Raw genomic sequence first — 15,998 nt, forward strand, 5'->3', positions numbered from 1 at the left:
AGGAGTTGCCCATTCCTTTATTGGAATGGAATAGAATTTAAATTACCGGAGTCTTGAATAGACCTTCTGGATTACAAATAAAATTTTCAATGTTAAGCTTTTCCATTTCATACATTTGCCATAAATCTCCCGGTGAATTCGGTTAATTTTGAGATTATGGATAAGAAAACCGTGAGGGTCTATTGATAAACTTAGCTCAAATCGGGAATTTGATTTACTGGAAGTTGAAATTTGCCAAGAATTACCGAACAATTTTTCTCGGTAGATCAAGGTAAAATTTGAGATTATTTAGAATATTAAATGGCATCTATGTTCTCAGTCAATTAAGTGTTTCCTGTGTTTTTGGGTATCGGTTTAATTCGGCATTGTGTACAATTCGGAAGACATTATTGGGTTCTAAATCGCTATATTTCGATCAATTGAGTGTTTCCAATGAGCTTTCCAGTTTATAATATTTTAGCGCAAAATTTGAATTCGCTAAGGCGTTGTCAAATTTTGCGCAGAACTATCATAAACTAAGAATCACTTAATTGACTGGGAACATCAATGACTTTTAAAACTGATATTTACAGCGGTCCCACTCAAAATTTCGTGTCCTATAGTAGGACACGTAGGACAATTTTTTTCTCATTCAATTTTTGGCTATATTTTGAGTCAACTAAGCTTTGTACTATTGCAAAAGCAATGCAAGGCTACTACGTTCTGTAAAATGAACCACAAATAACTTTTTTTTTTAAAGAAAACCTTCTCTAAGCTGATTGATGTCTGAAAAATCAAATTTTTATAGTCAGGCAGTACTTACTCTTGCTAAATAGTTGCCAAAATAGTCGTAACCGAAGATTTATTTATTTCACAGGAAAGCAATGTTCAATGACAGATTTAATAGATATGTATGCTATACTAGGACTGGAAACGGTATCTCGGTTTGAGATGAAGTAAAAGGTTAGAGACGAAGTCGAGTGACGTAAATTTCGTTTGATCTACCGTAAAGTGAACTTTACAGTAGAGAGATATACAAAATGTTCGAGTTTGTCTATGGTTTTAGAATCAAGTTTTGAAAGCATTTAGTTTCTTTGGAATGATAGTGTTCGTTACACAGAAAGTGTTATGAAAGAAATCAGTGGGTTATAACCTCAGTAGCAATTCCTTTAAAGTTTGTGGCTTTACAAAAAAAACCTCTTGAAAGAGGAAAGAGCGACGCAGGTCCTTAACCTGTCACATACATTCATCTGTTGTCGATAACGACGACAAAAATACAGACAAGCTCTGGGTAATATGGTCGTTTACATAGTAAAATGCATGTTGAAAAAATTGAAGTACAAGATTTGAAATCATCAGATTAAAAATACATTGATGGATGGAAGTAATAGATCTGATAATAATACTGGTCATATGTGACCAAAAGTCAATCTGTTCCATCTGTCAACGTGACGTTTTAAACGTCAAACCAAAATTTTTATGCAAAATAGTTACGAACTCGCTTATTTTTCCTCAATTCTATCAGTAGAATAGCCTCATAGAAAAATAAACGATTTTATGATTATTTGGCTAGACATTTTTGAATTGACGTTTAAAACGTCACTTTGACAGATGTAGTAGACCGACTTTTGATCCCAACTGTCACATATGCTTGCCGTCTGTAACAGGTTAACATTCTAATTACAAAACCATTGGTATCAGAAACGACGACTTCGATGCTCTTTCCAGCAGTGAAGCCAAAGACAGTCAAAGTTTCGCCGAAATTGAACTTTACATCCAGTAAGATCTTAAAAAATCCAACACAAATGATAAGGAAGTGCTGGAGGTTAAAAACTTCTCCTCGCGAGATTTTCTGTTGTAAACTGGTGCACATCCATTCGACTACAAAAATTTGAACGTTCCGAACAATGGAATTCACTTAACATACTTGTCCTACGCAGGACAGGACGAATTTTCAAAAAATAGGACAAAGTAGGAAAGTAGGACATTGTGGGAGCGCTGTATTTATAAGATAAAATTCTATTTTCTTAAGGTGTAGGTAGACTTCGAAAAATAAATTTCCTAATTAAAGCCCTGGCTCAAACAAACCTTTTATGAGCTAAATGTTCTTTAGTTTTATTTATGTTCGTACACATGGTATGGAAGAAATGTAGACTTAATGACGGACTAAATGATAATTTCGGTAAAATTCTTTATATTTTAAATTTTGATCTTCCTTAGCCAAGAATAGGGAAACTGATTTTTTGCTTACACTCGCAGAGTCGCAGAACAGTGAATTTCACCATGTGCTCTTGTTCATAGTCTAAGATCTCACCATTCAAAAAATATCCTAGTCGCCTATCTTCAGCTACCAATTGAAATCTTTTGAACAATATTCGATTGACCCAAGTAATCTCTCTTAAAGTTCTTAAATAGTTGGAAACGGATCTGTATGGTTAACATAACCACACACTTAATTTAATCAATTTATGCACAAACATATCAACGGAACGCAACGCAACCTGCTACTAATTATATCGTTAACATAATTTTCTTGTCTCTATTTCAATTTTTCTTATTGTCTTCCGTGCTCCAGCAGAATTTTGAACAATTAATATCGTTCCAACTTGCAGATTTTGACACAGTTTACATGCGTGATAAAATTGAATCATTCGCTTGCGAGCAAGCAATCACACAAACAATTTAATGCAAAATTAATCCTTACGAAAAGATTTTTTTTTGTTTTTAAATTAGGGTCTCAATGAATGAATGGCAGATGGAAGGTAATTAACAAATATATTTCATAAATACTTTAAATTATCCACACATTTTAAAACATTTTCCAACAATTATTAATTAATTACGAAAGTTTACCTACTAATTAGGTACAATATTCGTTACAGTCTTAATTGCACCTGCTGGATTGCATAGCATACACATTTTCAATAATTAATTTTAATTTTTTTTAATATTTTTCAATAGGCAACAAAATGAATGATATTTCTTTTCCGTCAAATTTTACAACATTACATTGGCTGACTGAATGTTATATGCGTTATAATACGCTGTGCATGATTTCATAATTTCTCCTTCGTAATTTTTATTTTTCTTCTTCTCGCTTCTATTCATAACAACATAAATAAATTAAGATGCATAATGATCCTTTATTGTTTTCTCTACCTTGTATATCCACAGAGAAGAATTATAGAAACAAATTAACGCATTAAATTATTTATTAACGATTTATGTTGCGCGAAAAATGTTGTTTTACAATAGTACTTGCCACACACTATACATTATAATGTATCTGCAACACGAATTGTTGTGTGCAACAAAAGAAGCGTTCTTGCAGCTCTGTTCAACGTCTAAATTAATTTCAAACTGTAATGGTGTCAACGAATCTAAGCCCATTAGTATGCAAGTTTTGTAGGATATTAGCGCCGCTCGTGCACAATTCAAATTTTATTGGTCTGTCATTTCAGACCCATGAAGTCATCCTTAAATCAAGCTTAGCGGGTGAAACGCAGTCAGATTTTGTCATTCCGCCCGTAAGAATTTTTATCGGTTGAAACGACTTCGTGACAAATTTCAATCAATGACGGTGTGGTAAACGAAGTGCTAAAAATATGTGATGACTGCATTTTTCGAGGAAAAACATAAATTGCCTCACTGTGGATAGTTTACATTTATAACAATAAATGTTTTCGGTTCTAAAATTCTCAGGCTGGTGTAGTACCTGACACATTACCTTGCAGTAATATGCTACTCGACACCAGATGCGCCCAAATATTTTTAATGGCAAATGTGAGAGAATTGTTCTGAAATTTTTCTGTAGATACTTCGACCTTGACATAATGGTAAATTATGTCACTAGGAACAAAAAGAACTGTTTTTGACCCAGGTAGTAAAAACATTGTTCTTGAGAAGGTGATAAGAGAGAGCGACGTGGAAACCAGCGGGAGAATCTTCAGAAAGTTGAGTCAGTTGTTAGGGTATGCTGATGACCTAGACTTAATTGGACGGAACATTGACATCGTTAAAGAGAATTTGACGAAAATTGAAGATAGGGGTGCTGAGTTCGGTCTCAAGGTCAGTGAGAGAAAAACCAAGTACATGACAACTTCATTGTCTGATGGCAGACCAACGGACCATACGCTGGAGGTGAATGGAAACCACTTCGAGACTGTCGACAGCTTCATTTACCTTGGGTCGCTGGTCAATAGTGATAATAGTATCGGAGAGGAAATACGTAGAAGGGTAACGCTTGGTAACAGGAGTTACTACAGTCTTCAAAAACTCATCCGGTCAAAAACACTCAACCGCAACCTCAAGTGCGAATTGTACAGATCGCTGATTCGACCAGTTGTAGCATATGGATCGGAAGCTTGGTGTATGACACAAAGTGACGAACAGACACTTTTGGTTTTTGAAAGGAGAATTCTTCGATCAATTTTTGGGTGTGTCAATGTGAACGGCAACTGGAGAAGAAGATACAACCATGAGCTGTATCAGCTTTACAAGGAGCCCGATATAGTCAAATTCATCAGAATCAATCGATTAAGATGGCTCGGTCATGTACAAAGAATGAACGAGGAACGTGTACCACTGAAACTGCTAAATACAAATCCCGATGGAAGACGCAGACCAGGAAGACCAAGAGCGAGATGGAAAGATGAAATTGAGTCTGATCTAAAAGTGCTAAGAGTGAGCGACTGGAGAACGTTGGCGCGGAATAGGTCCGATTGGAGAAGATTGCTGGAGGAGGCCAAAAACCAATAGTAGGTTGTAGTACCTTACTTAGGCGTAAGGCGTAAGTAAGTAAAAACTTCCGAGGATGTACCGGAGTGAACTTATATTCACACTATTCATTCCATTCGTAAATGAAATCTTATCAATCTTACGAAACGTTGACACAACTGGGACAAAAAAGTGGGATAAAAAGTTGTTGTTTTGGGTCCCTCTCTGCTGAGAGAATATGATGTTTTTGGTCCGCCTCAATATAAAAAATATTTTTAAAACACATTGTGTCCCATGTCCCGAAATGCAGACATTCTTTTACAGAAATTTGATGATGATACTTGTACTATGATACCAGCAATTATTGTACTGGATAAAGAACGATACTAGTTCTCGGAAATCTTGGATCTTCAGAAAAATTATTTTAAACGATAAACGCAATCCGGAACCTTACCCAGTTGAATAAGCTTTGCCCTTGCCCTGGTAGTATCATTGCCTTTTCATTTGCTGTTTGTAGTCAGAGTAATGTTTTACCCAGGGTAGATAAGTACTTTTGGCTACTATTTACATTTAGCAGGTGAATAAGCTGTCTGCGAAAGGTTAATCGAATCATAAATTTTCTTCTCTTAATTACATAAGTCTATTAACACCGTTGCCTCGGTCTGTTCGGGCTGAAGTAAAGTGATTACAACGATGGAGCTCAATTACAGTTACGGCGAGTATAGAAAGTCGAAAATGTGACAAAATCAACCTTTTTGCTAAGCAATATCCATAGTTCCATAATTAATGGCCGCAAATGGTTTTTCTTTCAGATAAATTTATTTGGCGTATAAAAAATCGTTTTACAGATATAATATCGATCCTATTGTATTGGCAAACAATTTACACAAATTGCTATCATATCGGAACACACGAAAAAGAAATAGTAAACATAAATGCAAAATTCATTAAATCTACTTCCATATCCATAGCTAGCTCTTGAGACACTAGCACAGACATAGAAATACTTGGATGCCAGTTTGTCTATGTGCGTACTAGTATCTCAAGAGCTATACCAAAGCGCGTTAATGATGATGTTCGTCGGCAACTGGATAATCATGTGATGAACTACTAGCTCCTGATGACCCACCAGAAAGATCAGCTGAACCCTGTGACGAACCACCTGATGATCCCAACGATGTATTCAAAATCAAACTGGTTACGCCTCCAACAATAGACGATACGACGTGCACTATGAAACCAAAGATATCTGAACCACCCTAGAGAGTAAGCATCAGAGAATGTTAGACTCGAACATCACAATGTGGATTTTCGATGAAATTAAAATGCTAAATTAAAGAGATCTTTAAACTTTGTGTAATGAAATGCATAAGACAACAGCTTCACAATACACGTCGCGTCAGTATACAATTTTTACATAATTCTTGTAAACCCACATATTTTGTTGCACTACATTTCATAGTTTTCGTTAAATCGACTTCGAAAATACCTTAAAATAATAAAAAAATAAAATCGAAAAACCTTAATCGATAGCAACATTTCTGCGCAATTGAATAGAATTTTCACATTTTAACCAATTATTTAAGACGCTTTCTTGAGGGATTTTCCTCAGTCTGATGCAGGTGAGAATCTAACCGAAAAGCTCTAAACTTCTACAACTAATCCATTTTTTGGAAGATAAATAAATTGTTGGACTTTCGATCTATCCTCCCTGGTCCGTCGGTTCGGTCAGCACGACCAGAAACAACACATATTTAAAATGATTCACAGTACATCATAAAAAATCATTCCATTTACGTTGTGTTGGCGAAAAACATTTTCACTTCAAGATCTGAACTGTTGCTCCACTTACTTTTACGGCTTTTCATTCCACGTTAAAAGATTCTCTGCCGTGTTAACCAAAAACATCGCATGTCTTTTCGCATTAGCTTTTAAGAGCTTTCGAAAGCTTCTGTGAGCTTTGAGCTTCTTTTAGATTCCATTCAAAAAGTGGAACATTCCATTGGAATTCAAAAGAAGCTTTAAGCTTAAAAAAATTTCGAAAGATTTTAAAAGCTAATGCGAAAAGACATGCGATGTTTTTGCTTAATACGGAAGTTCTGAGATGTTAATTCCAGCTGAATTTAGTTCATTCAGAAACTTTTGAATTATTACTTTAAGAAAGCTCTAAATGATGGCGCTGCAGACATTCTACAATTTTAAGGTGAAATCGGTGAAATATTTTGATAATTTAACGTATTTAACGTTAAATCTGCCGTATTAAGCAAAAACATCGCATGTCTTTTCGCATTAGCTTTTAAAAGCTTTCGAATTTTTTTTGAGCTTCGAGCTTCTTTTGAATTCCAATGGAATGTTCCACTTTTTGAATGGAATCTAAAAGAAGCTGACAGAAGCTTTCGAAAGCTCTTAAAAGCTAATGCGAAAAGACATGCGATGTTTTTGGTTAACACGGCAGAAATTTTCTCTAAATTAGCGCATTTCTTGCGTTTCAGTCACCCACGGTTTGAATGATAAAAAAAATTGTAGATTACATTGGATGTCGCGAAAGTAATTCATTACAATGAGATAACAATTTTGTAAAAAAAGCAAACTCACTAGTGTGCTTTTTGAACAACCAGCTTCAGCAACTGTCTTTTGTCCTGCCCCGTGTGAAAGTTGAATGTCAGAACGGAATTTAGATAAAATGAATGAAAAATATTGTTCAATTACTGGATCATTTTCACAGGAGGAAAACTGTTAAATAAAGGTCAACTTTCGCATAGGGCAGGCAGTAAAACATTTGAATTTATGGGAAATACCCTAAAAGATCAAACGTGTTCATCTGCTTATTGTACTTTAGCATACAATATGGAGGTGTTCTGTGTAGACGAGTGTGTGTTGCGGCACAAGTTTAAATGACTCTATGACTAAACGAACTTTAGGCGAACAAAATCGAGATGTCGAATCCATTCGGATAAAATAGCAAGTAGAAGTGTAGTCATATTAGTCGAAAAAACACTTAAGGTTGAAAGTGACGCAAGTCCTTGTGTCGACTTACAAGTGGTATCGGTTAGGGTGACACAAAAAATAACCAAAAAAATTTGGGTCAACTTTTTAAGATGATTCGATTTTCTTCCGTTTGAATTCCATTCTTTCAGGACATAAACTCAACTCAATTAAAGTTTTTACTTGGGTAGCATTTTACAGTTTTAATTGTTCCACATCGTTCCACATGTTTTCAACGAAAGGAGCGTAAAGGGAGTCGTTTCACTCACGTGTGGAATTGAAGAAACGTAACAACAAGCGCTACTTTTACGTGGTGGAAAACGCGTGGAACAAATTAAACGAAAAAAAAAAAAAAACGAAACCCCAAAAAAAACAGCTAACGCCGACCCGTACGAAACACCTATTCGTGTCAAAAGCCTTTAAAATCACTTACATTATCCACTCTTTGCCTTGTTATCATATACAAATAAATTGCCAGAGGCAATATAGACAGCCCCGTACGAAGACAAATTTCATAAATTCCTATTTAAACAGCTATATGCCGCTTTATTTACCTATATTTCACTATAAATAAACATTTCACAGGAATATATGCTATTATATAGCTCTATATGCCTGTATATAGCTCAATATAGCTGTATATATAGATGTCCATATATGGAATCCCTGAAACACCCCACACACATAACAAATTATTTCCATGTTAACAGAAACTCTCTAAGTACCATTTTTCCCAAGATATATCACTTTTAATAAAATCCAATATGGCCGCCGGCAGCCATTTTGTTAGGAGACCGGAAATAGTACCGACGCTTTACATTCGTTAATACCTTTCAAACAAAAAAAAATCATGAAATTCGGTCAAAATTTACTCGAGATATTGTCAAAATACACCACGTTCACTGTACTTCCGAGTAGCCAGATAAGAGCTCACTCCAAGAGACCTAGCTCACGCTCCGGAGAACATAATTTCATAAAATTTTTTTCCCTGATTGGTACGGTCAATACTTATCTAATAAAGCTAAAACAGACGAAATATGTTCAAATGTGGCCGACCTACAAGCAAAAACTGCTTGCCGCCCTGTGCCTGTTCCACACCAAGGGGTCTAACTCACGAGTCGGTCATCCGATTTCCATAAACTTTTTTTTTGTCGATCGGTATTGTAAATACCTTTTATTTGACGTATCACTTACAAGTTTAACGTTTAAATGTCCAGAGATATCTTCGAAAAACCGTAAAGCACTTATTGGGCCACAGCTCGGGAGGGGTCGATCCAAAATCACTCATCTTCGAACTTAGCCTGTCTTTTGACATTACCAAACGGGAAAAAAAAGAATTTTCAAAATCGGATGCGTTTTACTCAAGTTATCGTGCAGACAGACAGACGGACAGACGGACATTTTTTTTCCGCGGATTTGGCATCTTTAGACAACCACAATAGGTTTCCCCTTACTCAGGGAGTCCAATTCGACGTGTTACAAACGTATGCGTAAACCTATAAGACCCCAGTACTTCGTACGGGTCTAAAAATTAAAACGTTTGATGAGGTCCGTTTATAATTCCCTATATTTTAACAATTTACTAATCAATATTGGGGGTTATTGGGGGAGAAGGGGAATCAAAAAGTTGCTGCAAATATGTTCTAGTCCCTAAAATGTTTTTTCTCCTTCAATTTTTGTAGTAGTTGATTCATGCTATTTACATGTTAAATTGTCCATCAAATTACTTTCTGCAACTCTACTACAAACCTTATGGTACGTTTGGCCTTCACCCCCCTCTTTATTGTCAGCTTTTTGAATTGACTGGCGCGATCCCTTAAAAAAGTTTTCGATGAATATTCCTGGAGTTAGCGGCAAATCTTCGTCTTCTGGATTCTAGAAAGATGTAGAAATGGAACGGAAATTAAAATTCGGTTAATCGATTGGAATCGGTTAAAGACAAAACAAAATATATTTAAATGTAAACGAGAGTGCACAACATAACAAAAACGAAAATAAAATTGGATGCTGGAATAAAGTTATTTATTTCTGACTTTTATTTTCTAAATGATTCCTAGAAAAGAGAAAAATTAAATTCAATGATAAAGGCATGTCTTGATCTACAGGTTATTAGTCTCATTTGCAAACTACTTTTTTTTTTAGCTTATTATGCAATTTAAATTAAGTTCATGTATAATATGCATTTTAGAGACCTCAAGACCCACATTTTTTTTTATGAAATTGTATTTTCTGTTTTATACTGCTTGATGCACAATCTTGCTAAAAATGGTTAGATAATTACGAGTAAAAAAAAATTATAATAGCTTGTTGAATGTGATTAACATTACACACATAAAATGGTGATGAAAAATGGCAATAACAAATAATGAAAAATAATTAACTTTGTAATCATTCAGTCTATACATATTCAGTATACGCCACACATATCATGCTTGGCACACGCAATGAACCATGGGAGTGCAAATAAATAGTTTTCTATTATGTGTTGCATTATTATGATATGACACACCAACCAAATAAATTTATAATTTTTTAGATTTTATTTTTATTCTGTTTACCGCACTTAATCCGGCGAGCACAGTGCCCAAAAATTGTCCAAAAAATTCACCGTTCAAATTCTGAAACATCACCGAAAAGAACAGTTTCATTCATCAGAATTATTTTGCCCGTACAGCCAATTAATATCCTGGTTTTATTATTATATGCAGAAAATATTACCGCTCCACCGCCGCCCGAAGCTGCATCAACAGCGACAACTGCATAAGTTCCCAATACTTTACCGAAATTATCATCACCCGACAATAAACCGGCAAGTAAACCGACCCCCGTTCCAATCAACGATGGAACGTCCAATCCACCCGGCTTTGTTGATTGTCAATGGGGGATAGAATGTTAGTGAAACAAAATCAATTTTGAATTTCTCGTAAAAAGTCGCATTCAATTTTTACCCCAAATAAGTTGGTCACTACTCCAGTTAGTGCTCCAATTAATGCACCGACATCCGATCCTTCATCGCCCTTTTTTTATCAATTGTAATTTATTTGAGTTAACCAAAAAAAAATGTTTTCAAATGTTTTACCCCGCTAAGGTTTGCAATTAATCCGAGTAAACCGCCCTGTTCTTCTGATGACGATTCCGATTCTGAATTCGAATTCTGCTTGTCGCCATCCATTGGTTCTCCATCAACCTCATTTTCATCGTCTTGCTAAATGTTAACAATTAAAAATGTCTCTTCAATTTGATTGGTCTTTAAGTTTTATTTGGTGTTCAATGTGAAACTGAGATGCCTTATGTGTCTGGTAATGGAAAAATGGCGCACAGTAATGATGATGAAGATGAAATTAGGCAATTCGCCCAACGATGAACTGATGAATTGTTGATCGATTCGTCTGGCGATTGGGCTTCCAAAAAAATGTTTTGTCTTTCTTGGCGTAAAAGTTGTGCCTATGGTATTGTTACTAAGACAATTTCCATTCCCTGCTGATTATAATTAATTTCACAAAACAAAGATATTTAATTATTGGTGCAATGTGTCATGTATAGGTATCTCGGGGCAGATACTCTTGTATTTTGAGTGCAATAGGATTTTCTAAAAGAAAATCCTCAAAGGATCTTTTATCATTCGAAAGGATTTTTTTTGGTGTCCTAAAACTTGAAAGGATTTTTTGTGGGGGGATTTTCGACGAATCTGAGGATTTTTTTAACAAAGGATTTTTTTTAATGTTTATCTGCCCCTCGGTGTAGGTATTGTCATTGTGTCAGCGTAAAAATCTCCACCGTGCTCTTGAAAAAATTCGTAAAATCATCGGTTTTATCTACAATAACTACGAAAATAAGCAATGAACTCCGACAAATTGTGGGTTTATTTAGCTAATGAAATAAAAGTTTTGTTGTCAATCTTTAAGGGAAATATGTGAATGGAAATTATGATCGAGGGACTATTTTTTCCCGATCTATCAATGTAATCTTCCTCTTACAAATATTTTATAAAAAATCGAAATTGATACGAATTTTATGAAAGAATTGGTAAAATGGAAAAGTAACCAAGTGGTAAATTGACTCAAAGTGCTGTTTCATCATGATTTCATCGGTGAAATCATATTAAACCAGTGCAGAATTATGTTATAATCCTTTCTTGTCCATATTCACTCGTCTGCCAGGCATTGGGTTCAGTTGTAGTTTTTTTTGTGTGTAAGTACCGCTTCTTGAATTTTTATGGTTGATCTAAACTAATCGTCAAGTCCTGATAAAAACTATTTTAAATAGTTCAAATGATTGTGCCGCTGTTCAAAAACAACCTCTGGTCTATCGTTGTATATAGTTAAGTTAGTAATTAACGATAGATCTTCATATGGGTAATTCCAGTTAATTTGTGACTGTTCGAAATATTTTCACCAATTCAAATGCGATTTCGGCAAACTTTTTTTTCCTTGAAAGCTGTTGACCAGACGCGTCGTTTAAGCCCCATATTAGGTCGGTGGCCAAAAATCTCGGGGAGATACCACCATAAAAATGTATGCTTGTTTTCAGCAAATTTTTGAAAATTCTAGTTTATTTCACGAAACCTGAACCGATTTCACTAAACTTTTTTTTTGCTGAAAGCTGTTGACAAGACGCGTAGTTTGACACCAATATGAGTTCATTGTAAAATGCGGTCTCGGGGAGATATGACCAAAAAGTGTTTGTTTGTATTCGACATTCCGAGATATTCTCAATAATTCTCAAATGATTTTTGTAAATTTGTTTTCCTGTAGATATGAACGCTATAATTCCACAATTGCTCCAAATGACACGAAATTAAATTTTTGAAGATTTTTGGTTCATTCTGCTTTGAAGTAAGGTGAAATCACTTCGACCCAGGTTAGTTGGGTGAGTAAAGTCGGTGAAAACAGCTTCCCAGTGGTGATAAAAGTCATCCTCGAATTTTAACTCGTCGAGGTTATCTCGAAAAATTTTGTAACCATTTTTTTAAAACCCTTTTTAAGCCAAAGCAACCTCCGAAAAATATCACTTTTTTTGACATATCTTCCCCAAATTTTGGGTTACCAACCTGATATTGGGCTTAAACTGCGCGTCTTGACCATAGCTTTCAGGGGAAAAAAAGTTTACCGAAATCAGTTTTTATTTGGTGAAAATATTTCGAAAAGTCACAAACGTGTACCGCCGACTTTTTCGATCACACAAGTCACACTGCGCAGGCTAAAAATTCCCATTCTTGTTGGTATGAAAGCACTGTGTCTCCTGAGTATTAGAAAATTTATAGACTGATTTGTTACCGCAAAACATAGCCAACACAATTAACTTTATGACTCACAGATAACGGTAAGGGCTCATCCATATTTCCAATCCTTCTGTTCTTAACCGGTTACAGACTCCAAGCATAGGAACAGTATTATTATCGGATCTATTACTTTTCAATCGATCAAAGTATTTTTAATCGGTCGTTTTCAAATCTTGTACTTCAATTTTATTAACACGTATTTGACTACGTATAAAGGACCATATTACATAGAGCTTGTCATTGTTTGTGCCGTCGTTATCCATAACAGATGAATAGCAGTATGTGACAGGTCAAGTTCGAAGGATTTGTTTTATTATTTTGAACCTATTGGATTTATGGATGATCCCTAGGTACTGTCTGGTCCGAACCGAACCGTAGAAATAATAACCGAATTTGCTGATGTAGAACAAAAGTAAAATAAGCTATACCTTAGAAGTAATATCCTGCCGCTTCAGTCGATTAAAAAGTCCAGCCAAACGGGATTCCTAAATTTTTTGTTAGAAACAAATTTTTCCAAACTTTTGGGGTTTAAGTCAACTTGTACAACTCACTTTCTGGCTCGGTGGAAACGTTTGATAACCTTCCGCATCCGTATAATCGGTGGTGGATTCAGTAGTGCTATCGTATTGCGTTGTTTCAGTCTTGGGCTGAATTAAGTTTTTCAGCAGTCCGAAACCAAGTGCCGGTTTGGCGGTTGTCTTCGGCGTCGATTTGGCCGTTTTCAAAAATCTGATCACCTTATTCTCTCGATCTTTCAGCGCAGAGTGGATGGTGTACATGTGTTTGTTGATCGAAATTCTAACATCTTGCTTTCGCTTAGCAAATTCGGCATTCAATTCTTTCGAATGTTTTAGCATTTTTCCAACTTTTTCACCTTTGTTTGTTGGATCTTTGGTTATTTGATTGGACAATTTTTTCTTTGCCAACTCAAGCATGGTCGCTTCATTATTTCGACCGATTTCTTCCATATCTTCTTTGTATTGGTCAAGATTTTTGGAATGAATAGCAAAATCCAACGCATTTCCCAGTATTTCCATAGCTCGCTTGTCCCGTTCCATGGTCTGTTCTAAATTGAACAATTTCTCCATATTGTCCTCCACTGTGGACGAATTGAAATTGACGAAAAAGTCTCGAGCCAGTGCGGCCAAACGTTCGTTCAAACTGCGCTCAGTTTTGAGGGCACCAGCCAGTATTCCAACTGTTGCAATGCGTCGAATCTCTTCCGATGATTTTTTGCTTTTTAACTTTTTTATATCGTCAAACAGAGCACTCACATCCGATTTGTGTTTTTTCATGAAATCCAATTCACCTATCGGACCACTGTATACACTGTTAGTCGCTAAAGGACTCACATTTTTATCGACCGGTCCCGATTGAATCAGTGAAATTTGAAATAAGAAAATAACGAGCGATGTTCGCTTCAACATTTTTAAAATATTTTTTTTTTGTATTTCAGATCAATCAAAAATTCTTTGGATTCACTTCTGTTTTTTGATTGAATTCTTGAACTGCAATAAACAGCGTTGTCGTCAATTCGCTGATGTTTACTGAAGGAACAGATTGATGAACAATCGCATTTTATTAAATTTATTATGAAATTGTCAATAATTGTGAACAAATGCGACAGCAACTATGGTTGCTATTATTATGGGTTTGGATGGAAAATTATGAAAACTGTTGCCCGTTCAATGTGTCTTTTGCAACTTCGTTTGAAAGTTCGTAATGCGATGCTCAGTAGACGATGGACAAAGGTTTGTTTTTGTTTTTTTTTTTATTTATTTATTTACTTTCCATAAACAACGACATAAACATAAATCGAAATAGTAGGTGAAAACAAACGATTTGTGAAGTACTTACCTCAAGACGTGAGCTTCAAACATTTTATTTATGCCATTAACCAATCAATGTTTCACTACTGTTTCGCTGTACAGCAGAAAAAAAAATATTTTTTTTTATTCTTGCAAACATGAAACATATCATTATTTATGTCGGCTAAACTTACGTGCATTACAGTATATTATGTTATTTCTCATTTTTTACTTCAAAACGATCATTTCACGTATAAGTGCACTCGATGTAGAAAATGCCATTTTCATAATGTCTCGACGAAACTAACGGTTGGATTTGTAAACTAGCAAATATACCACGAAACCAACAACCAAACATAATCTCTAGTATCTGTATTCGTATCACTAATACAGAAAAAAAGCAAACAATTTTACCAGAACCAATTGAGCTTCCGATAAAATGTGTTGAAATTATTGACTGATATAAGAATTCCATCGGTTTGTTTCGACATTAACAAAAGTCGGATATTCTCAGAAATAATTGAAAAAGTTCAGAGGCTTTGTAGTAGGTTAGATTGCAACCCAGGTTGAAGCATTTTATTTTTCCGGAAAGATTACATTAGAGGGATTACCATTTGTCATACAGCTATCAATCGACAACGCTGCCGAAAAATGGTTCGGAACTCTTTTCTGATGTGGTGTTGTATCAGCGCTGTTTTCAAGAATTAAAATTTTTGAAGGTATAGAAATTCCTGAAATTTGAATTTCAAGAATTTTTGAGGATTTCAAGAAACTTCAAGAATTTCTAGAGACCTCGAAAATTTAAAGAAACTTCAAGAATTTCTAGAGACCTTGAAAATTTAAAGAAACTTCGAGAATTTCAAGAAACTTAGAGAATTTCAATAGACTTCAAAAATTTCAAGAAACTTCGAGAATTTCAAGAAACTTCGAGAATTTCAAGATACCTCGAGAATTTCAAGAAACTTCGAGAATTTCAAGAGACTTCGAGAATTTCAAGAAACTTAAAGAATTTCAAGAGACTTCGAGAATTTCAAGAAACTTCGAGAATTTCAAGATACCTCGAAAATTTCAAGAAACTTCAAGAATTTCAAGAAACTTCAATAATATCAACTTCTAGAGCTTAACCAAACTTCTAGAGTTTCACCAAACTTCTAGGGTTTTACCAAACTTCGAGAAATTTCAAGAATTTCAATTCCACACGTATCAAAATTACTTAAGAACACATTTTC

General features: G+C 35.1%; 1 protein-coding gene across 1 annotated transcript; it reads right to left on the reverse strand.

The window, feature by feature from the left end:
* Nucleotides 1-5,506: 5,506 nt before the first annotated feature.
* LOC119069655 lies at nucleotides 5,507-14,494 on the reverse strand. Its single transcript, XM_037173774.1, has 8 exons — nucleotides 13,513-14,494; nucleotides 13,390-13,446; nucleotides 10,760-10,885; nucleotides 10,629-10,697; nucleotides 10,399-10,542; nucleotides 10,239-10,298; nucleotides 9,430-9,555; nucleotides 5,507-5,954 (listed from the first exon to the last, which is right to left on the reverse strand). Exons 1-8 carry the CDS (start codon nucleotides 14,386-14,388, stop codon nucleotides 5,760-5,762), a joined length of 1,653 nt encoding a protein of 550 aa, XP_037029669.1. The 5' UTR covers nucleotides 14,389-14,494; the 3' UTR covers nucleotides 5,507-5,759.
* Between the last annotated feature and the right edge of the window lie 1,504 nt (nucleotides 14,495-15,998).

This window comes from Bradysia coprophila, assembly GCF_014529535.1.
Source record: "Bradysia coprophila strain Holo2 chromosome X unlocalized genomic scaffold, BU_Bcop_v1 contig_38, whole genome shotgun sequence".
NCBI lineage: Eukaryota > Metazoa > Arthropoda > Insecta > Diptera > Sciaridae > Bradysia > Bradysia coprophila.

Bases quoted from the DNA above. Each gene is read 5' to 3' on its own strand.
- LOC119069655 (XM_037173774.1), bottom strand. From the start codon at position 14,388: ATGTTGAAGCGAACATCGCTCGTTATTTTCTTATTTCAAATTTCACTG. The intron at 13,447-13,512 runs GTGAGTTGTACA...CAAAAAATTTAG, and splicing joins CGTTTCCACCGAGCCAGAAA to GAATCCCGTTTGGCTGGACT. The intron at 10,299-10,398 runs GTAATATTTTCT...GTGATGTTTCAG, and splicing joins CTTCGGGCGGCGGTGGAGCG to AATTTGAACGGTGAATTTTT.